This window comes from Sparus aurata, chromosome 3 (assembly GCF_900880675.1).
Source record: "Sparus aurata chromosome 3, fSpaAur1.1, whole genome shotgun sequence".
Lineage (NCBI taxonomy): Eukaryota > Metazoa > Chordata > Actinopteri > Spariformes > Sparidae > Sparus > Sparus aurata.
The window spans coordinates 18,055,738-18,078,712 of record NC_044189.1 but is presented as its reverse complement, the minus strand read 5'-3'; the positions used below and the strand labels follow the sequence as shown (position 1 = coordinate 18,078,712).

Genomic DNA, 22,975 nt, shown 5'->3' with positions numbered 1-22,975 from the left:
ACACAATATTAAGATATATGTATATAGATAGATTTAGAGATATATGTACATATTGATGTATAGATACATGTATAGATGTATAAATGCATGCATAGATATATGTATACACATATGTATAAATTGATGTATGGATATATGTATGAATTGATGTTAAGATATATGTAGAGATAGATGTAGAGATATATGTATAAATAAGATTTTTTTTTTACAGTAAAATTTTATTTTACTATATTATCCAGCTCAATATGAATTTGTGCAATTACATGATAAATACACCTAACTCCTTCCTATCAACACGTCAAGTATCATCAACACTCCTTGAAAGATATCAACTCTAAAAAGGCACCTTTTCTGTACGGGCATTTGTCAGTTTTTTTTTCTATTAATCAGATCCCAGAAAATTATAATCGATTGATATTTTTTTCCCCCCTTCTTATGGCTTTCCAGTTTTTGTTTTTGTTCTTTGTTTTGTGGAAATTCTTCTTCTTGTAAGATCTGTCTTCACTGATAAAGTTTATTGAAAAAACAAAACAAAAAAACAAGCCATCAGGCTACAGATCACAAGACACCCATGACTCTACTGTGCACTCTGCATTGTTGTGATTAATTCATCTGTGTATTCAGATGCAATTCACAAGCGGTTAAAACGCACGATGACCTAATATTACCGTTCTTTGGCTGCTGTGACACAGAAATAAAGGACAAATAAAGGAATTCTGATTCTGATGGATTGGTCTGTCTGTCTGTAAGTATGTTAATAAGTAACAGTACTGAATTGTATACAGTTGCTATGTACTGTTGTGTACCGTATTGTATCAAAATATATCAAAATATGAATGCATCACTATGACATAATACATGGATTATGTGACAACCGTGTATATAGTTTATTCTCTGTATGTAATGCAATACTCTTCTGTAAACTGCTTTCACAAAAACACTTTTTCTCATGAAATAAGTTATTTAAATTGAACGGTATGAATGACGCGCGGTCCTTGTCATCACCATTCGGTCACTGCAGGGGGCGCTAAACTTGTGGTGCAGGCTCCAGACCCATTTTTTTTTCAGTGGTCTGTGAGGTACTCTTGTTCCCCGGAACAATCAGTGGTGGAAGAAGTATTCAAATCATACATAAAAAAATAAAATAATATAAAAACAAGTAAAGGCAAAAGTACCCTACTAATACCACACAGTGGCAGTTCTAGACCAGTTTTAATAGGGGGGCCAGGTTGGGGCTGGCTTTTTTGTTAGGGGGCACATACAACCCGTAAAAAAGGATAAATCCCTCATTCAGACAAAACAGTGTTTACAATTTCAGCAATTTTGATTGGGTAGTAAACTGCTGAGACACTTTATTTCTGCCTTTCCCTTCAGAACAAAATCATAGCAAGAAATCTGTCATTGTATTATTAATGCAGACTCACTGTCAGGGGGGCCACAGGGGGGTCCAGACTCAGAGTTACGGGGGCACTGGCCCCTGTTGACCCGCCCCAGAACCGCCCCTGATACCACACTGCTTTGAGGTGCCACCACCACATAGAAAACTACAATCATGGCATCTATTGGAAGCAAATGTCTGAGTAAATACTATCCACTGACGATACAAATACTTAACCTCAAATTATGTATGAACTCCCGACAGTTAAGACAACATCCCTCCTATTTTCCCCAAAGTGACTCAACCTAATCTCAGTTGGACTTCATTTCCCATGAGCGTCCATGTGTGTTGCGTAGTTGCCAACGAAACCATGGAAACAGATCAGTGAACGCGGGAGACCTCACCACAGACAGCTCCGCTCTGCTCTCCCGGATCCGTGTTGTCAGTTCGGCCGTGGCTCGGTGTAGGCGGTGCGGTGAATGTCAGCTCGGCTGTTAGCCAGCGAAATGATTAAAAATATATTTGCGTGTCGTAATACGTAGTCATTTGCAGGTGTATTGCTTTTTTTGTTCGTATTTTGGACAGCATTGGTCGGCTTATATAGCTAGGTTCACTCGCTAAACAACGTTTGTCACGTTATTCTTTGAACAGCGGCACTGTGGTAATCTAGATTTACACAGATCTAAACAGAGGATGCTGGAATCGATAAAAGTGACAGGTAATGTCTCTTGTGTTATCTTGTTTTAATGTGACTGTGGGTGAGCTCCTCTGCTTAACGGGTCAATAACATATGATATCAGGAACTAAGTGTAATATCCTAATAATAGTAATAATGGGAACTTTGCTTACAACTACTGATGCTACATCAGCTACCGTTAGTTTTCTCGAGTGGTCGTTCACTAGATCTTTTACAAGGTTGACAAGTTGAATTGTTAGCTCCAGTTAGCTTTACAAAATTAACTTAGTGTTACAAGGGGGAAATGAGCAATTAGCGAGTAAGAAATATTTAAGAAAGGAATACGTTTGATATAAGTTCTCCGTTGATATTGTGTTAGATATCCACTGCACTGTGTCCTGTCCTACGCGTTTCTGTTGGAATGACTCACAGCAGTCTGAAAAGCAGTGCTCAGTGCTTACTCAGTGCTGAAACATGCTGATCATTGCTAATCAGGCTGATAAGTGCTAATCGTGATGCTTTGAATTAACATTAGTGCTCTGGTTAATGTGATGGAGGAGACAGGGATGCTCGAGCTCAAACTCACTCTGTTGTGCAGCTGAATTCCTTTCAGTTTCAGGACTGAACTGACATGAAACAATGTCTCAAATTTGACTTTGTAAAACTTTCACACCAGTATATAGAGGATATGAATGATTATTATTTAAATGGGTTATTTTTAGCCTACAGTTTGATATTGGTAGTTGAATACCCAGCCGAGTTGTTAGATAATGGTATTTGATTTGGTGGCTGAGCAGGTCAGTGAGCAGCCAGAGGGAGCAGACTGAGGTCATTATATTGTGGTTTCTGTCTCGCTCTCCTGTCCGAACAGAGAGCCTACTCTTACTGTGATGACGTTCCAGGTCTCCTTACTGAAAATCACACTGCCCTGCCCTCTGACTCTTTGCGGATACTGTCAGTCTCCAGAGACATGATGAGAATAATTTCCTCTGTGACAGCAGGATACCGACTCACGAAACTGAAGAGTGCATGGCCGTCGGTTGCTGACGTAACAGTCCAAAATAAGATTTCTTTAAGTCAGGTGACTCCATGATGACTTTAGAAACCCAGATTAAAAAGTTCCATTTATTTACTACCTTGTTTTTTCATTTTTATTTTTACATGGCTTTGAGATAGATCTAATTTTATCATGCCTTGATAAGAGGATTAGTCTATCGAGCTATCTATAAAGGATTCTAAAGTAAGCAGCAAACACAATCACTGTTCTCCCTGACTGTTCTCTCATCTTGTGTCTTTCAGAAAGACTCCACTGGCCAGAGATAGAGATGTCCAAAAAGTACATCTTAAACTCTGCTGACGAGCCACTGAGTCCAAGCCAAGTTTACCTGGAGAAGATTTCTTCAGACGTCATCAAAGACCTCTTTAGCACCGGTTCCAGCAGCTTGACTGTCTTGCTGCAGGCTGAGGAAGAGGAGAAAAAGAGCCCGAAGCAGTCGCTGTTCAAGAGGCCAAAAGCATCAGTGAAATGTGGCGCCACGTTAAGTAAAAGAAACCGTCCAGGCATGGCTCCCAAAAAGGTGCGTGCTCCAGAAGGTAGCAGGAAACCTGTACAGACAAATCGTTTCCTCTCAGGTAGCAACTCCAATCTCCCCAAACCAGCACGGAACATCACAGTAGTGGGCAGCACCATGGGCCTTACCCCTCGAATAGTACCACAGCTCAGGAAGATGTGTGTCCCCAATTCCCCTCATACTAAACTTCCCTCACTGCACAAAGCAGCAATTGCGCGGGAAGTGGAAAATGCCAAGAAGCTCTGTATCCTTACAGCCATCAAGCCAGCTAATGTTGACAGAGAGAAGGCCAAATTTTTCAAGTCTGACTTCAACTACAATCCACAGTTTGAATACAACAACCCTGTATCCCCACTGGTCCTGGCGAGGCATAACAATGCCTCAGATCGTTTTCTGACACAGGTAAGGGTGTGTTTGTGTTTGGAACAGTCTAGTTCCCTTGGTTTGGTTCATTTGACCTGGTGAGAGAAATAACATCTGCAACAATTACCCAATGTTGAAATGTTTAATGTTATATTTTTTTGGCAGTCCCTCTAGCAAGCAGGTATGTGATACATCCGAACAAGCAAGCAACCCCAAAGCATACAGTTTAACAACATTAAACTAATGTTTGGTAATTATTTGTAACATTTCTAATGGTCAGCAGTGTGTAAGCCTTGGGAAAAAAGGACCAAACAGTAGAGACTAGCTGATGAACATAGTTGAGCATTCCACTGCTTAAGAACCAAATATATTCCTCAGGAGTTGGTTGGTTGGTTCTCAGAGACCAAAACAGATCTTGAAGGAGAGTAAATACTGGGCTTTCATTTATCAGACTCACTATTCAGCTTGCTCATCAAACTGAATAGATACAATATGAAACATCCAAATAATCTTATCATTTTGGAAACTTTCCTATGAGTTTCCTTTATTGGTCTCTGAAAGTGTCATAGAAACCAAGGTGAAATGGAGTAGAGAAACTTAAAGGGATAGTAAGGGTTTTTTGAAGTGGGGTCATATAAAGTACATATCTATAGTCGATCTGTTTCCTACTGTAATCACCGATCAGCGCAGCCTCAGTTTGGAGAAGTAGAGAGCTGCTCCAGCCCAGATGCTCAGCTTTGCACTGCAGTGAACGGGGTTCAGCGAAAAAGCTAAATTAACCACCTAAAACAAGGCTCACCTAAAAATGTTTACATCAGTTCAAGTGTACGTTGTATAGGTAAAATTCACACCGCTTTACATCACTGTCAGACCGCGCTTTCTTTTGGCACTACATTGTCTCAACCACAGAACCTTCGTATCCCTACGCATTAACGTAACTGGGCAACAGCTGATCTGCGAACGGCGGCTGGACGAGAGGTTTACTTTCGATAAAAACAAAACTTAACTCTCCGTATCCTTCCGCATTAGCGCTCATGCGTAGGGATTCGGGGGTTCTGCGGTTGAGAAAATGTAGTGCCAAAAGATGTAAAGCGGTGTGAATTTTACCTATACAACATACACTTGACCTATATAGATTTTTTTTAGGTGAGCCTTGTTTTAGGTGGTTAATTTCACTTTTTTGCTGAACCCCGTTCACTGCAGTACAAAGCTGAGCCTCAGGGCTGGAGCGGCTCTCTACTTCTCCAAACTGAGGCTGCGCTGATCGGTGATTACGGTAGGAAACAGATACACTATAGATATGTACTTTATATGACCCCACTTCAAAAAACCCGAACTATCCCTTTAATAACCCAAAACTTGCTTACTTGCATGCTGGAAAAAAAAAAAAGTACAGTCAGTCAGTAAGTGGACCAATGTCTGGCCCAGAGGCAGTGAAAGGTCAGTCATTACATCTGCAGCAATGTCTTCAGTGCACAGCGTTGGTGCTGAGCTGGCTTGTTTGAGATCACTGACCTCCACATTCCAGCAGTCAGGTAGGACACTGTGATCACTGAGACTTGCTGCCAAAGCTGTTTAGCATCAGGGCCGGTCAGAGCTGCTGCTGGCTGAGTATGTTGTCTCAGTAAAAGTGGAAGCACAGGAGCATTAGTTTAACAGTATGAGTCAATGGATGAGTTTTGGTCCCGGAAGAAGACAAGTAATCCAATTCGTTATCCGATCATTTACCCCATATGTAGGGGAATAAGGGTATACGATGCATTAACAGTGAACTGGAAAACAGGCCAGTGGTGTCCTGTTTCAGGCTCTTTGTGTAACACAAGTACACAGGTGTTAAGACAAGGAAATGGTTGGTGAGCTCAACAGGAAATGCAGTAAAATGATCCTGTGGATGATGCTTGTGTTTTTTTTCAGGAGTCTGACCTTGTTAATAATCTTTTCTTCCACTTGGTTGACCTTGAAAGTGGACTGTAAATTGATTTGCTGGAGTTTGTCAGGCAAAATTTTATAGTAGACAAAATAGAGTAATAATTCATGGAATTTGAAGCAGCCCTTCAAAAGTAAAATAATATTCAACATGAATTAATTTAATGTCAAGCAGGACTGCACTAAAGTTATACAGAAGCACAACCTGAAAATGTACAATACATGTTCTACGGGGGTCTAGAGAAGAAAAAGGTCTTCGTTTTGATGCAACGAATGTTAGTGGAGCTGTGGAACATTAACTGTTGGCAAAATGAAAAGAAGGCAATTATTGGTTATCAATATCAGCTGAAAAAATACACAGTGTGCATCCCTAAAAACAACTGAACCAGGACCGAGCATAGAACCTTGAAGAACCTCATAGGATGAAGAGGAATTTTCAATTATCAAAAGCTTCTCTACATCACATATTTGGTCTGAAAAGTGACTTAGCCGCTTACCTTTGTTTTCTATTCCAAATAAGTTGTTTGACTAACTGGTGGTTTACCTGATGTGTTTCTTGCATGTTTGACTTCATTTTAGCGATGCACAGGGTTAGGTTCCCCAAGTACTCATCTCTTGCTTCCATTTGCTTCCACTTCGGTGCACCAAAGTGAAACATTGCCAAGTGCCACCTGCCTGGCCATAGCATCAACAGCAGAAGATGTCAAAGAAAGTCAGATTTAACGTTATAAATGTCACATCTCTTGCAGGCAGTGCACATCATGGAGCTTGCCCTGCAGCGGTATGGCAGCTATGAGATGTTTGAACAGGTCACTGGGGGCAACCTCCTCACCAAGAGTCGCATCTGGCACAGCGTCAAAAAGTACATGGAGAAGGAAGGCTGCTTGGGGGAGGTGAGAGGAGAGGCAACTCAAAGTTTATTTGATGATGCACGCTTTTTATTTGCACACACTTGGTTTCATATTGTTAAATATTTTTCTCCAAGGTTTGTGTTTAAACACAATGTCAAACATAACACAGCTCTGGCAGTTCTCACTCTAGTCTAGAGGATTTAACATACAGTAAAAATGTCGTTAAGAGGCTGCAATTTGGAGCCTGGTATTTTCCTGTAGCCACAGTTTATGTCATGGTGGATTTGTCCTTCATGGTGACGGAGGAGCACACAAGAGGGCATCTAAGTGAATGAGCTCCAGGGAAAAGTAAGACCTTGCAAAAAGCCGCCACTTCGCTGAAGTCATTCTGCAGTTGGCTTGTGCGGAGCTCCATTTATGTAACCATCAACGAATACATGTTACATCACCAAGTTAATAATGTTCCACTGAACACATTACGCCGTATATACCCGCACCTTGTGTATGCTTCGTGAAGCCCTGATGGGTCTAGACATACACATGCAAAGAAATACAAGTGAAGAAATGGCATTGACAGAGAAATCCACCAAAAAAAACTCTTCTTCTTCCACACAGACATGTAAAAGGGTATAAACAGAACACATGCACATCTGCTGCCTGCCAATCTATATACATTCCTGTCAACTTTAGTATAGTATATTATATTACTTGTAGTTTATCTGGCCCTTTAGACAGACCTTTTAGTTTAAAAGAGTACACAATTTAGAACATGAAATAAATATTGTGAACCATTTCAAGACATGAACAGATGTACAATCTAATACTAACTAATACAACAGCAATACAATAACTTTGCTAATCATGTATTGTTGTTCGTTGTTCCTCTCCTGTCCCCTCCTGCTGTGTCTTCTCATCCCTGGAGCCATAGTCCTGATCATAGCTGCTGTAAATCACATCGTACTATATTCTCTGTCTTCAAACTGAATTTTCTTTTTTGTTTCAAGGGCTCACTGAACTACTTGCTACAACAGCTAGTAGCTAAAGCCAAAGATAAAGAGTATAGCAAGCAGCGGTTTCCAGTTTTACTGCCTCTTATAGTTTTGGGGTGATCTTTGAACTCTGGAGTTTCTTACAAATGACACCTTTGGAGGAAAATTAACCAAGAAATTAACTGCAAAAAATTAACATTAAGTTGTATGTGTGCTGGCAGATTGTAGTCCAGGTGACAGACGACCTTCTGTCCAGAGCCTCAATGACGGTGGTGAACAGCAGGCCCACACTGACCATCAACGTCTCCACTGCCCGAGAGCACTGGCTCGAAGGCATGCTGAGGCATGAGATTGGTGGGTACATCAGGAGACATTACAAAGTGATTGGCTGTCTTTAAATATTTGCTGACAGACTATTAGTGCTATCAATACATAGAGGTGCGAATCTTCCCTGGCCTCACGATTCGATTCTGTTAAGATTCAGCTGTCACCGATTTAAATGCAAAATCATTCTCGATGTATCTAAGTTCATGACCCCTCTATAATCTATATAACTGCACATGGATACTTTTTCATCATTTAAATTCACCTTTAAATTCAGAAAGTCCTTCCAATAGTCAGACTACAGCAGTCTACCAAATAAAATCTTTTTAATACATAAACATTACAAAACAAAGTGTTGATGAAGACTCTCAGTCATCCAGGTCATGGTACCTCTGAGGCAACTGGACTTGGTTTAGTATCTCGAAGATGTTTCATCTCTCATCCAAGAGGCCTCTTCAGTTCTAACTAACTGGAGGGGAGTTGCAGAGTCGTTAAGGACACATGTGAGCTCTGAGTTTCAGAGTCGTTGGGGCCACTTGTGGGGTGTTGACCTTATCAGCCTTCATGGGTTGCTAGGGCTAGGTGGGTGCAGGTGTGATTAGTTGTTAAGCTGTCTGGGGAGGGAACTCAGAACTGCATTGTAGGTAGGCGCCGAGATGTCTGTTTTGAAATATCTCCATAATCTGCATAATCTGACTATGATTATGTTCTGTCGCTGCATCATTGTAGAATCTTGCCAGCCATATCACGATGCATCTTATAATCACGAAGTTTCCTCACCTCTATTAATACACTGTGTCAGTTAACCATTGCATGGATCTAGTTGATGTATCTGCAAATAAAGATATCTATATAAATGGTCCTTGTTTCTGTCCACCAGGCACACATTATTTCCGTGGCATCAACAACTGCCACCAGCTGTGGAGTAGCAGTGTGGGCAGGAAGAAGCACAACCTGAAGCCGCTGAACCCAACAGAGGAGGGCCTGGCCAGCATCCATAGTGTCCTGTTTAGGAAAGACCCCACACTGTGGCGTGCCGCCCTGCTCTATTACACTGTCTACCAGGCTAGCCACATGTCTTTCTCTCAGCTCTTCCACAATCTGGGACGTTTCGTCCAGGACCCCAACACCCGCTGGGACTATTGTGTCCGAGCCAAGAGAGGCCAGATCGATACAGCACAGCCAGGTCACTATGTCCCAAATCAGGGTTTAAGACACATGTAATGTAAGGTCAGACAATCTATCACTGGTTGTCTTAACCTGAATTGATCACAAGTGATACATTCAAAATATCCGTCAGAATGATTCTATTACCCTTTTTTAAAATTCAAACTCAAGACTTCTCTTCTGACTCTCACATGCAGGGTGCTTCAGTAAAGACCAGGTCTACCTGGATGGTATCCTGAAGATCCTGAGATACAGAGACAAGATCAACTTCCCTTTGCTGATGGCTTTAGGAAAGGTGATGCAGCTTTACTCTATCTGTCTCATGGTATAAGTCAATGTACTGTTTCACTAATCAGAAGTAGATGAATAACTGCAGCCTCGGCTGTCCATACATGAGTCTTTTTAATATGTCATTCACAGCCTGAATCAAGCATGTTAATTAGACCTCCACCACGGCGCTGCTTCTCCCTGCCATTGAATCCAAATGTCCACCCCTCAGACTGGCAGACCCTTCCAAGCAGTTGTGAAACTGTATTCTGGAATTCAGCAAAAAGTCACCTGTCTGCAAGTGAGGGCCTAAGCTTTGGATTGAGCCACAGTATCCTATTTGTGGGGTCACCTTCTTTGTAGGAAAGCCAAAGGTGTGCCTGAGCGAGCCTGTCCTCCCCAAATAAAACACAATTTAACATGCTTCAAAGACACCCCAACAAATGCTAAATTTGGGATGGTACTCACTTTCCAGCCATTTTACACCATGTATCCTGGTCTCAGTAACAGCAGGCTAAGCAATATGACCTAGACATCCTTCTTCCTGGGCACATCCTCTAGATCTTCCTGTGGGATCCTAATGACCCAGCAATCCTTCTCTGAGCACCTTGTGGGTATCTGTGCTCTCACTCTATCTCTAGGACTTAGCCCAGACACCCTGCAAACGAAATTCATTTCAGTAGGGATGTACAAAATTATATATATATCTTTTTTTTATTACGTTATTTTTTTTTCTTTTTCATAAACACAAACATGAGGTCATATACATACATTCATTCACATAGAGTGATGCTCTTAAGTGCTTGCCACAGAATGGTACACTTTTGTTCACAGCTATGTTTACAACCATTTCATCCGTCACACTCTGCATCGGCTAAATATGTAAGCCATTTAGCCCAGTAGTCTTTCCCCTTTTCTTTCTGTAGTCTCAACATGAAAGTTATACGTTCCATGCAGATGTCTTTTATTATATTTTTCCAAAGGTTCAGGGTGGGGGGTTCTCTAAGAAGCCAGCATCTGGTAATTGCTTTTTTACTTGCTGCCATGAGGATCTTTAATAAGTATCTGTCCCTGTTATGTAGATCCTTCGATATATTCCCCAGATAAAATGAAAGACAAGTGAAGTCAATGCCAAAACCCAAAATCCTCTTCGTTGCAGCCTGTACCCGAGCCCAGAAAGGCTGCAAGGCGGGGCAGGACCAGAAAATGTGGGTGTGGTCTGCCATTAATTGTCCACATTGTCTCCAACATTGGGTCTGATGACCAGTTTGTTTTGATTTTATTTTTGGGGTTATGAAAAACCTCACCAAATTTCTCCAACTCTGTGAATTTGTGGTCGACGTTTGGGTATGTATTATGGCAGACCACTCCTCTGGGGAGATTACAATACCCAACTCTCTTTCCCATTTTTGTTTTATATAATCTGTTTAGTAATTCTTCATCATTGAAATACTTGAGTACAGCTTCCCAATAATATGTTGGGTGGGTTCTGAGTTGTATGCTCTCATGAACATTTGTGTAACCCCAGATTGATCTTCCGTGCTCTGTCTCTTCACCTCATTTTGATAATAATGTTGGATTTGCACGTATCTGTACAAATCTTGTCTTCCTAAACCATACTTTTCAGACATAGTCTGGAAGTCCATTAATTTCCCATCCTTTACTAATGAAGAGTATGATGTAATTCCATACATTATCCACTGTTTATATTTTAAATCCAGGGACGTTGGGTTAAAATCTGGATCGTACGCTGGCCACCTCAGTATTTTTATTTCTGTTTGGATCTGAGATTTCTTCACAAAGTCTAGCCACACATTCAATGAGAAACAAACCCATTGGTTCTGGAAATCAGGTAAGTCCCTAATAACAGAAGGGCAGCCCAGCAAAGATTGTACAGGTCTCCTTGATATTGATAATTCAATATTTTTCCAATTGGCTTCATATTCAGGGTTAAACCACAGAATCAAAGGTCTTAATTGTGCTGCTACATAAAAATCCATCAAACATGGTAGGGCCATCCCCCCCTCCCCCCTCGGCAACCGCAATGTATTGTATCTTATTCGTGTTTTTTTCCCCTCCCAAATAAACCTTGATATTTGCTTATCCCATGCTTTAAACTGTGTGTCGGGGATTTTAACTGGTAATGACTGAAATAAATAGAGTAATCGAGGCAGGATATTCATTTTGATGGTCATTATTCGGCTGCCGAAGTCGAGAGGGAGTGAGCCCCACCTGTTGAAATCATCACCTATCTTTTTGTTAGCTATTGTATAATTCTCATTGTAGAGGTGAGTAACACCCTTTGTCAATTTCACTCCCAAGTACTTTATACTTGTAGAGTTCCATTTGAAATTGTACCTGTTTTCAAGATCCTGCGGGGGGTTAAAATTGAAGACCAGAGCTTGAGTTTTTTCCATGTTAAGGGTATAACCTGAAAGTGTGCCGTACATTGTTAAGAGGTCCATGAGTGATGGTATACTTGATGCTGGTGTTTTCAAAGCCACCAGGACATATTTTATGTTCTGTACCTCCTATTGTGATACCCTCAAGGGCTGTCTCCTGCCTTATTAGTTGGGCTAAAGGCTCAATAAACAGATTGAAGAGTCCTGGACTAGCAAGGCAGCCCTGACGGCACCCTCGTTGTAGGTGTATAGTCTTGGACAGATGGCCATTAATCTTGATTCTAGCTGATGGTGATGTGTATAACGTTTTAATACACTGTATGAATTTTTTACAGAAACTGAATTTTTCCATTACCCGATAGAGATACTCCCACCCCACTGAGTCGAACGCTTTTTCAGCGTCTAGACTCACCATGATGGCACTTGTCCCATCATGTTTTATTTGTTCTATTATGTGAAGATACCTCCTTATATTATCCTGGGTCTGTCTATTACTTATAAAGCCAGTTTGGTCTTCGTTTATTATTAATGGAAACACCTTCTCCATCCTTTTAGCCAGTATAGATGCATATAATTTGTAATCTTGATTTAGCACGCTAATTGGCCTGTATCCACTACATTTCTTTCTGTCTTTGCCTTCTTTTGGGATTATAGATATGAAGGCTTCCCTCCATGATGGAGGCAGAGCTCCCTCTTTTAGGATATAGTTAAAACAATCACAAAGTAGGGGAGATATTTGTTCTCTCATTGACTTGTACCACTCACCTGGAAACCCATCAGTACCTGGAGATTTACCCACTTTCAGGCCAGAGATTGCTTTATCAACTTCCTCAGTAGTTATTTCTTTTGTGAGATCATTATTATGTAGTTTTCCAATTGAAGGAAGATCTAGTTGATTTAAAACCTGTTCTACAGTATGTGTCTCTGCTCTATCTGGCTGGGTGTACAAGGACTCATAATATGTCTCGAACGCTTTTTGAATGCCAGCCAGTGTACTGGTTGTCTTATTTGAATCGGATCTCTTATTTCATGTATAGTATTTTCAGCTTGTTGTTTTTTTGCACAGTCTCCAAGCTAACAGTTTTGTTGCTTTTGAACCTGTCTCATAATATTTTTGCCTCATGAACCGAAGCTTTCTCTCTAACTCTTCACTGTGAATTTTATCTATTTCCTGTTTTTAAAAGCAGAAGTTTTCTGCTTACTATGCAACTGCTCTAATTCTAGAAGTTTATTTTGCAGGTCAGTCAGTCTTTGGGCTTCTGCCTTCTTAATAAAGGCAGTGATTGATATAATTCTACCTCTGAGGACAGCTTTTGCAGCGTCCCATAATGCCACTGCATTCACATGCCCGTTATTATTGTTCTCCAAGTATGTTTGTAATTCTTCTTTGATAGTTGTTTTGAATCCTGGGTCATTTAACAAACTTGTGTTTAATCTCCATAATGTAATTTTGCGTTTGCTATGTTTGCCATGTAATTTTAAGTACAAACTAGAATGATCTGAAAGGTCCCTTGTGCCCATCTTACATTCCTTTACTCTATGTTTTTCAGAGTTGTACATGAAAAAATAATCAATTCTTGTGTGTACATTATGGCATTATAGTAGAAAGTGTACTGCCTATCTTGTTTGTGAAAATCTCGCCATATATCTATCAATCCTACATCCTGTAATCGTTTCTCTACCCACATTTCTAAACTATTTTTTTTCCGTTTTTGGTTAGTTGTGTCTAGTTTGGGATTAAGTATCATATTTAAATCCCCTGCACAGATGAGAACACCAAACGTTTCACAGGTAATTAAGTCAAAAATGTTCTTGAAAAAAGCCTTGTTGTTCCCAGGAGGGGCATATATATTAAATAATGTCACCCCTTTGTGGTCCAATTTACCCTTAACCAGTATGAATCTTCCATCTTTATCCTTAATCTCTGACACAAATTCGAAATTTACTGAAGTTTACTCCATGTTTGCGACCTCTTTTGTAAGAGGAGTGAAATGTATTTCTGAATCTCATCTTCTTCAACTTTTCATGTTCGGAAGACTGTAGGTGTGTTTTTTGCCAGAATACAATTTGTGATTTTTCTGTCTTTGCCTTAGCCAACATCTTAGCCCTTTTTATGGGGCTAGTAAGTCAATTTACATTGAGTGTGACAACTTGAAATTCTCTATCTCCCATAGTTTGCAATTATGAAGCATCTCAATTCCTGTGGCAGTACCCTCAAAGACCTCAGAACATTATAACAATATAACGCAACAGAAGAGTATGAAAAAACACAACTATAGTACAGGCTAAATAAATGGGCTTCCAACTTGGAGGTACAGACTAATCCAACCTCTGAGATGGGGGAGTGATCCAACCACTAGGTGGGGCCCCCGACTAGTTACAACTAGTAGTTCACTGGTGGCTTGCTCCGTATTTGCCGGTGTTTTACTGAAGTGAATTTGTTCCGTAAGGGCCGGTTATTATTCTATTCCAAATGTCAAGACTTTAAGAAGACAGTTCCAGCTGCAGTTAAACACCGCGAACGCCATGGTTCAAGTAAAAAGTGTTCAAAACTTAATATTCACAAGGCCAAGCCTTGTGCATTAAACAATCAGTCGTTTATTTTAAGGCGTTTAACTTACGTCTCCCCGTTTTACAGTCCAAACAAAATCCCAAAACAGGAACGGACCAAGGAGGGAATAAAGCAGCCAAACTCAATCTCTCAGTCGCCGGCGGGTGTAGTATCTGAAATCCCCGCAGTTTCTCACGGACGCTTCGTTGAAATTTTGCCGGGTCTCTATGGCAGTGGTCTTTCACGTTCTCCCATGGTAGAAGAAGGGTGTCCGGCGTCTTCTTAGTCAGCCGGGTGTGGGGTACTGCAATACCTCTGGCACGTAGATCCTCTGCTGCTTGCTCGGCACTGTGATATGTGACAGTCCCATCTTTGAGAAATACCCGCATCCTTGTTAGCGGGGTTTGAAAGTGGATGCCCTTTTCTTTTAGCGTCTGCTTGATTGTCATATATTCCTTTCGTTTTGACACCACTTCAGTTGCGTAATCTTGGTCAAAAGACAACCGTTTGCCCTCAAAGATGATAGGCTTCTTCCAGGCGGCATGAATAACTTTCTCCTTAGTTGTGAATTTCAAGAATTTTATGAGTATGGAACTCAGTGTTGCATTGCCCAGAGGCCTCATGCCCAGGGCTCTGTGAGCCCGCTCGATGCCCAGATCCATACCTGGTGGGATGTCCTCAAACAGTTCGGTCCTGCTAAGTTTCTCCACAAAGTTGATCGCGGAGGTCCCCTCTGCCGTTTCTCTTACGCCGTACAGCCTGATGTTATTCCTGCGTGGGTGCCCTTCTAGCTCCGTAACTTTAGCTTTATGACGTGACGTGCAATTTTGATGTCCAAAGCACATTTATGGAGTAAAAACACAAAAAATCTTAATAAAAAACACATTAATTCAATCTGTTAATCTCTGTTTATCTAATGATAGGAACATGTATTGAGGGTTTTACAAAGTTTAAGAGTTATTAGACACAATGGTCACAAAATGTCATACCGGATAACTGTCCAGACCTCATGGTGAAATGCAAAAAAGCTACAAAATAGTTGAAAAGAAAATAAATTAAAAAATCTCTGCCCCAGGCATTATTGTACGAGCGTTGCCTTTGATATATGAAAATGTTACAAAAAATTAGACATCCAGTGGATTGTTATGCTTTTGAACAGCTCGTCCCAAAACTGGTATGTCAGTCAATGTCATCTGGGATAACAAGCAATCTGGAGCAAATTTATGGGGCATTATGGGGCACACATTATCAGACAGGAAGTTAGGCCATCAGGAAGACCCGAAAGGACCCTTAAACAATGGTGAAAGGTTAATAAGTGGTTTATATAATGTGCTTTATTTACTCTTTTCAGTCACTGGTACACTATGTTGTAAAATCCTGTGTCATATGGGATAACGCTAAAAAACATATATAATGTTGATTTTATGCAGTTTGTTTTATGTGAAATTATATACTTTAATGTTGAGGGTTAAGTTTGCAGATTTCTATAGGTAGCCAAAACAACTGCCTGATTGAGTTTCAAACGGAGTTTCGTCATACTGGATAACAATTTTGTCATATAGGATAACAGTTATTTTCTGTTACCCCACAGTGTCATCTGTTATACAGAATGACACATATTTGACAGTAGTACTGTTTTATGCTTTTATTTGTATAATTTCCATTCTTATTGTGATATTAACACATTATTATGCACATTTAAATTTATTGCTGGCATATTATATTTTAATAATGGTATTTTTAAGCACTTTTTAGTATTTGAACACTTTAAATTGCTTAAAGTTTTTAAAATATGTTATGTGTCCCTGAGTCGACTGTCCCGCTGTTACTCTGATGTAAGCATGGATTATTGATGAATATCAATAATATTAAGGTTGTGTAAAGATGACATTTCAAGTGGAAACATTAGGTGTCATACCAAGTAACGATTTCAGTCAGGTGGGATAACGCTGATTAAAATGCCTTAAAATGCATAATTTCATTTTATGGAGTTGAGAAAACAATAATAGTATGATGCCAAGTACTATTAAGGATTTTCAGACATTTTGCAGATTGAATCACTTTGCAGCATTAAAATGTATGTGAGAACTTGAGCAAGTAGGGTCATGTCTATAGAAAACACATTATAATGAAAAAAAGGAATTGTCTAAGTTTCATTTTCTGAGCTTTAAATATTGGCAACTGTCTTACTTTACATATTTATGAAGCATTATTGACTTTAAAAGTTGTAATATAATAATATTTTGAAAATTCATTAACGTTATCCGGTATGACATTTTTGACTGGTGTCATCAAATAACTCTAAATTAAAACACATAAAATACATTTAATTAAAATTTCATTTTCAAAAACACATAAAATACATTTTTTGAAAATGAAATTTTAAAAATGAGTACATAACATCCTCATAAAAGGTGAAACTACATTGATCTCAGTTATAACCTATTTATATTTCTGGTCAACTTAAGACCTTATTTGTCACTGAGCCGTCTCCATATCCCCGATGCATTGTTCGGCTTCTTCAAGTCTTTTGTTTGTGGCGTCAATTTTCCCCGTTACCTCCTCAATATCTTGATTAATACCAGCTCTCAGTTCGTTCAACTGTTTCTTAATATCCGTCTGGATGCTATTTTGAAAGTCAGATAGTTGTCAGTTCTGATTTCCGATATCATGCCTTTCATCACTTCTCTTATGGTGTTCAGTATAGCGGGCTCGTCACCTAGCTTGGTAGCTAGTGCCTCCTCGCCGCCATCTTCTTCTGTTTCTTCTGTTTCATCTTCTTCATTTTTTATGATTATAACTTGTCAACTAACTTGGTCGACAGAAATACATCTAGGCACCAGGTTAATCCTTTAAAAACATACAATAATTATGAAGTAATAATTACACCCTCAGGCTTATATTTTTGGTTCATCCTCACCAATCTTACAATGCTTTCAAACTGGCCACTTCTTCAGCATCTTTCTACAGTCACTGGTATGAATGTGATGATGTCTTGATGGATAAATAATATGATTATGTGTACATACATCTTTGAAACAACTCGTTAATGTACTATTATGATGTAAGAGCTAAAATAAATAATGAAAATGTGTTAATGTGGTTATGTAAATATAATTTATAGGGCTGTTAGTTTGCTGCTGGTTCTGTTCATACTGTGTGAAGCAAGCGTGAGATAAAAAAGTTTTTGACCATAGTGAAAATGTTTTTAATGGGATAAACATTAACAATATATGGATTGAAACAGAATATTTGATCAGATAATATGTTTGTTTTGGTAAATTTAGACTTTTGGACTTATAATAATGTATAATACAACACCGGGTTTAAGCAAAATAAACTTTGGCATATATCGCCATTCATTAACCAAAAGCTGACATCTGTACAGCCTCCTCTTGAATGTCTTCAGATCCAACATACAACAAAGGTTAATGGATTCTCTGTAACAGAGCAGCAGATTGGGCCTCAGTGTTGGGCTGACAGTGTCCTGTAGGAAGGTGCATTATTCTTTATCTGACTTAACCAGTCAGTAATGTTTCCTTTAAAAGTGGCATCATATTTCTCTGCCAGTGGCTGTCTGACATCATTATTGTAGAAAGTAAGCAGAACAATATGCAATGTGACATATAGCTGCATGAAGTGGCTAACTACACAGAAGATGTTAACAGTTCAGACAGTGTGAAATAAAAGGAAAGTAAGGCTGAATGAGGCTTATATAAGAACTTATCTGAGGAGGAAACAGATCATGTTCTTTCTCAGAGGAGATGAGCGCTCTGATGATTAATCCAATTTCCCATCCCAGCTGTTGATGTTGAACATAATGTAAGAAGTGATGTCTTTTTAATAAAATAAGTGGTTTAAGGACGGGATACACAAAATGAGAGTTTGCAAATGACGACATGGATAGCCATGGAGTTCCATTTTTGCTGTGGTTCAGATGGTTCATGCTGATTTTCGATTTACACTTCAGCAGGTTGCTGATCCTGTCTCTTGTGTTTCTCCGTGGGCTCAGGTGTCCTTTGAAGATGTGGACCGCCTGAGAGCACTGGCTCAGATGGAGAACGTCCGCATCCCACACTTCATGCAGGACCAGGCAAGGTACGCCGAGCAGCTGACAAAAATCATGGCGGTCAACCAGCTGACAGACGAGGAGCTCAAGACCATCATCTGAGCTCAGTGTATGCCCCTGCACTAACCTGACCACACCTGAGTCAAACCACTACCCGCCGTGGCCTGCATGCCCCAACACCATCACCGTGCATGGTAGCAGTGTGTGACCTGTGCAGTGTGTTGTATTGCATGTAGTGTAGGGTTGTGTTTGACAGGATAATTCATCTCATCTGATATTGGCTTTTAATCAAGAATCTGTTATTTCACCCAGTCATCACCATGTCAGAGAACCATGTCATTGTGTTTTGTTTAGTTGGAACACTTTTTTAACCAGTGCCAATACAACACCTGGATTGCTGTATCAGATTTAGAAATAATACTTTTTCAATACCTTACTTCACTGTTTCCTCAACATTTACCAAGCAAAAGATGCCAACTTTTTAATTTTACCGTGACAGTTTCTAATACTCAGTTCGGTTTGTGGTGTGATGCCCAGTCTTACGTAAAGGGGGATTTTCATTAATTGGTTCTTTCTAGCTACATTAGCATGGTTTTCAAAAGGAAGTTTTAATATCCCATGATGATCTAAATTATAGCCTGACTGATGCTAGATTGTTTAGGCTTATATCAATACTTTAGATTTAACATCTGATGACCACATGTCATCTGGTATTTGTTTTTTGAGGTTAATCACATCAGCTGAACAAACTTGCTTTTGATATTAGAGGATTGTGAAAAGATAAGCACTGAATTGAAGATTTTACAGCGGATAAACACACTTTGTCAGTGAATTGTGGTGGACAACATGTTTTAATTTGCTTCAAACATATATTAGTGTGATTCTGTGTATTTTGTGTAATTCTGTTTCTTATTATTTATCGGCCAACAAATATGGATCATGGATTTCAACATTTAGTCAAAATCCAACCATCCTTTGTGAGCTAGAAACAAGAATGACCTGCTCTGATCACAAAAGGATAGCACGTCTTGATTGTCCACATGTACTGGATCTCGTTCCCTCTCTCTATATGCAAATTAACATGTAATTAACATGTTCATTGCAGAGACAAACAGAAATAATGTTTTTTTACACAAATAAAGACACCTTCATGTAGAACGTTTGCTGAATTAACAAGTAGGCCCAAATTATTAAGAAATTGTTGTAGACATTTCACAAAGTTTATACAGTCTGGGGACTTTGTAAAGAAGATGTCTATATTGGTTATAGTTTATTGTAGTGTACATTTTGAAATGTTCAATTCATTTATTATACACAAACTGTGTTCAAACAGCTGCTACATGTTGGCAGGTAAGATGCACTTTGGACACAGAAGCAAACAGGCTAGTACAGCACTGCCATTACAAACTGTCACTTTTTAAGGAAAGAAACAAATTCATGTATCGTATAGGATGAATTACTTTGAATTTGTCATAGCAAAGTTTCACAAAGTTTATTAAGTCTCCCTCAGTCTTGAAAAAACACATTATTTTTATGGGAGTCTGGTGATGCTGTGGTTAACAGTTCAGTGTTTAGTTGAAATAGACAGTGTGCTCACAAACGTCTGCTGCTAACATTGGCAAGTTAAGAGATCCCACAATGTTTAATTTGCATTACAATGAACCACACAGACAACAGACAGTGTTTGATCCATTCTGTTCAGAACTGTGTTGATACCAGGTTTTGTAAAATATACTGCTACTTTACCCACTGCATGCTCTGTTGCCTTCAGCAGACTAGACAACCGTTGTTGACTTTGCAATGGGAAAACAGAGTAAACTAGTGAGCCATGTGATTTAGTTATCACAGCAAACCACCTGAGAAGTAATGTGACAAAATATTTTCGAATTAACACAATAGATGGAAAATCTGGATAAAGATGAAGCTGTTTGCAGACTTTTCTAATACAGCTGCCATTCAGTAACATTAGTTTGTTACTCAGTGAAACAACCATGGCATTTTGAATGGACAAAACAACATTAACTACACAATATGTTTTAGCATTAGGCTAAGCGGGTTGCATTAAATGAAGTCAAACAAAGATTGTGTTGAGGTGAAATGCCTGATACCTGTATTTCTGTGATGCATCTGCCGAGCTCTAATCTAAACGCGGCTCCAGAGGCACTTTTAATGTTACAACAGTTGCAGAATACCTGAATGCTTATTTTTTGCGGGGAATCTTGTGCATGGATATGGTTCAATTTAGACTTGTGATATATTCATTAGTTTTAGTATAAGCCATCAAAAAGTTGTTGAGCTAGTTCAAATATAAGGATTCTGTCTTTCTCTCTTGCACCTTCGATCTAAGTGTACTTACCTAGTGTTTTATATCTGTCTCTGTAGTAAAGATGAACATATCCTTGCACTTTGTCTCCTCTTGATACCACTTAAGGTTAATATTTTTGTAGTACAGATTTTAAGGCATTAAATGGAGGGTTGTTGCTCATTACAAAGATGGTGAAAGTAGTGTGGTTCAGTGCTGTTGTATTAGAGACAGAAGAACAGATAACAGCGTATGAACTCCATTGTCACACACTTGAGCAATGCTTGTCAGCATTGTTCCACATTGCCTGAAAAGAAAATGTCCCTGAAGTGTGAAAGTCGCTTGTAATACTGTATATGACAGTATGAAGGCGTATTTCTCCTTATGCCCTATTAAGCCCCGTTGATCCAAGTGCACTGACTTGAAGCCCTGTTAGACTATTTGCACTTTGTTACCTTCAATCTACCTTTTCACATGCACTGATATGGGCAGTTACCGTGTTGGTGTAATTTATACAGATCAGTTTATTTATGATTTACAAAACAAAACCAAATGCCTTGTGGTTTTACTGTGATACTTGATGAGTCTTTGTGCTGTCGATAAATAATGACCTAATGTCAGGAGCATGTGTGCTACTCTCTTTCCTCAAAGACCCCTTAAATGGTACAGTTTAATAACATGGCACTTCTATGTGATGTTTTCTATTTAAATTACTTTTTTTGTGATATTCTTACATAGAATCTTCAAATAAAGTAACAAAGTGGACTCCCTGAAAATGAGTTATGTGCTGTCTATCTCCAATTAATTTTATTTTTTCATTTGAAACACAAAACACAGAATGTTGCAATTCAATCCGTTGTTACATATTTGTATCATATTTTGATTTTCTGCAGGTGTGTACATAGGGCAACATCTATCAAATACTCCTGGGGACTTTTTTTTTGTACACCAACAGCAAATGCAGACTTTAGGGTAGGCTATATCTTCCTCCCGGTAAGCATTTCTCCATTGAAACGACGTTTACAGCTGGTTCAAAAGTTTTTTCATCTGCTATTTGAAGAAGTTAATTAAAGGTTCACATTTAGACAATTTTTTACTGTGATTTGAAATACTGACTTTTAATAGAAATGTATTAAATTAGATTAGATTTATTTTTGGTCTGGCTCCAAAATGACAATATGCTCTTATTTGCCGATATAGATGACAGAAGTTGCTTTAAGAACGGTAAGATGTACAGTATAATGGCATGAATAAAACTCAAACCACCAATTTTCTAACAGAAAGTCGACCACCACAGGTACTGTGACATTGAAAGGTGAAACCTCTATTTATTTCTTTAACCTGTGAAGTTTTCCCCACAAGTTATGGTCGGAGTAGGCAAAATTTTAGAGCAGTAAGTACAATGTCTTATGTTACAATAGTGTAGTAGAACAGTGCTGTCATGATGATGTCCTGGAAGCTTTTTTTTGGCAGCTCAGTCTATACACTTCCATATTAATGGCATTTTATATGAAAAATTAAAAACGTTCAAATTCCGTATTTCTGTAGACCACGTTTCACTTGCCATCACCTCTCAACCTACAAATGAGCAAATTCTCAAAAATATTACTAAAATTTGGGTTTTATGATACGTTGATGTTGTAACCCCATTTTAGACAATTGTAAACAGCGAAAAGAGATCTTAGATCTTAAGATCTTGGGCTCGCTGGGCTAATTATTTTGTATAATGTAAAGTTCTTTTAATAAACAGCACAGCACACATAGATGGATGTACAGATCATTGATGAAGCAGATTTAGTCCCATGCAGGCTGATTTATGTTATGATTAGTTAGGTCGATTTCGGTCGATTTCACAAAAGCATCGAGTTGTAATCAAACTAGGTCATTTTAACCTAAGACTAGTGTCTGTGACTGTTTATGACTTAGATAAGATTAACTTTATAGTTGGTCAGTTGTCTTATGTCCACACCCCTAACCCACACACAGGAAGCATGTGTATGATTACAGTGGCACTTGGGAAGATATGCGTCTCCAATAGATAGCCATGACAAAAAAAAGATAAAAAAATCAAACAGTCCATTATGGGTATCAGCAAGACATCACACACACACAAATATTCTTGATATATGAATATTAAAA

At 39.1% G+C, this 22,975-nt stretch overlaps 1 protein-coding gene across 3 annotated transcripts; it reads left to right on the top strand.

Moving 5' to 3' along the window:
- The first annotated feature begins 1,773 nt into the window (after positions 1-1,773).
- Positions 1,774-21,612, top strand: matcap2 (microtubule associated tyrosine carboxypeptidase 2). 3 transcript variants are annotated; one of them, XM_030412864.1, is made up of 8 exons: positions 1,774-2,096; positions 3,354-4,027; positions 6,664-6,807; positions 7,976-8,108; positions 8,959-9,264; positions 9,443-9,540; positions 9,666-9,813; positions 18,478-18,620. In XM_030412864.1, the coding sequence occupies exons 1-8, from the start codon at positions 2,072-2,074 to the stop codon at positions 18,486-18,488; spliced, it is 1,539 nt and encodes a 512-aa protein (XP_030268724.1). In that variant the 5' UTR covers positions 1,774-2,071; the 3' UTR covers positions 18,489-18,620. The 3 variants fall into 3 exon arrangements, with proteins under 3 accessions (XP_030268724.1, XP_030268725.1, XP_030268723.1); XM_030412865.1 differs by lacking the exon at positions 9,666-9,813 and having other exon boundaries at positions 3,354-3,631; positions 18,478-21,612; XM_030412863.1 differs by lacking the exon at positions 9,666-9,813 and having other exon boundaries at positions 18,478-21,612.
- Positions 21,613-22,975: the final 1,363 nt, after the last annotated feature.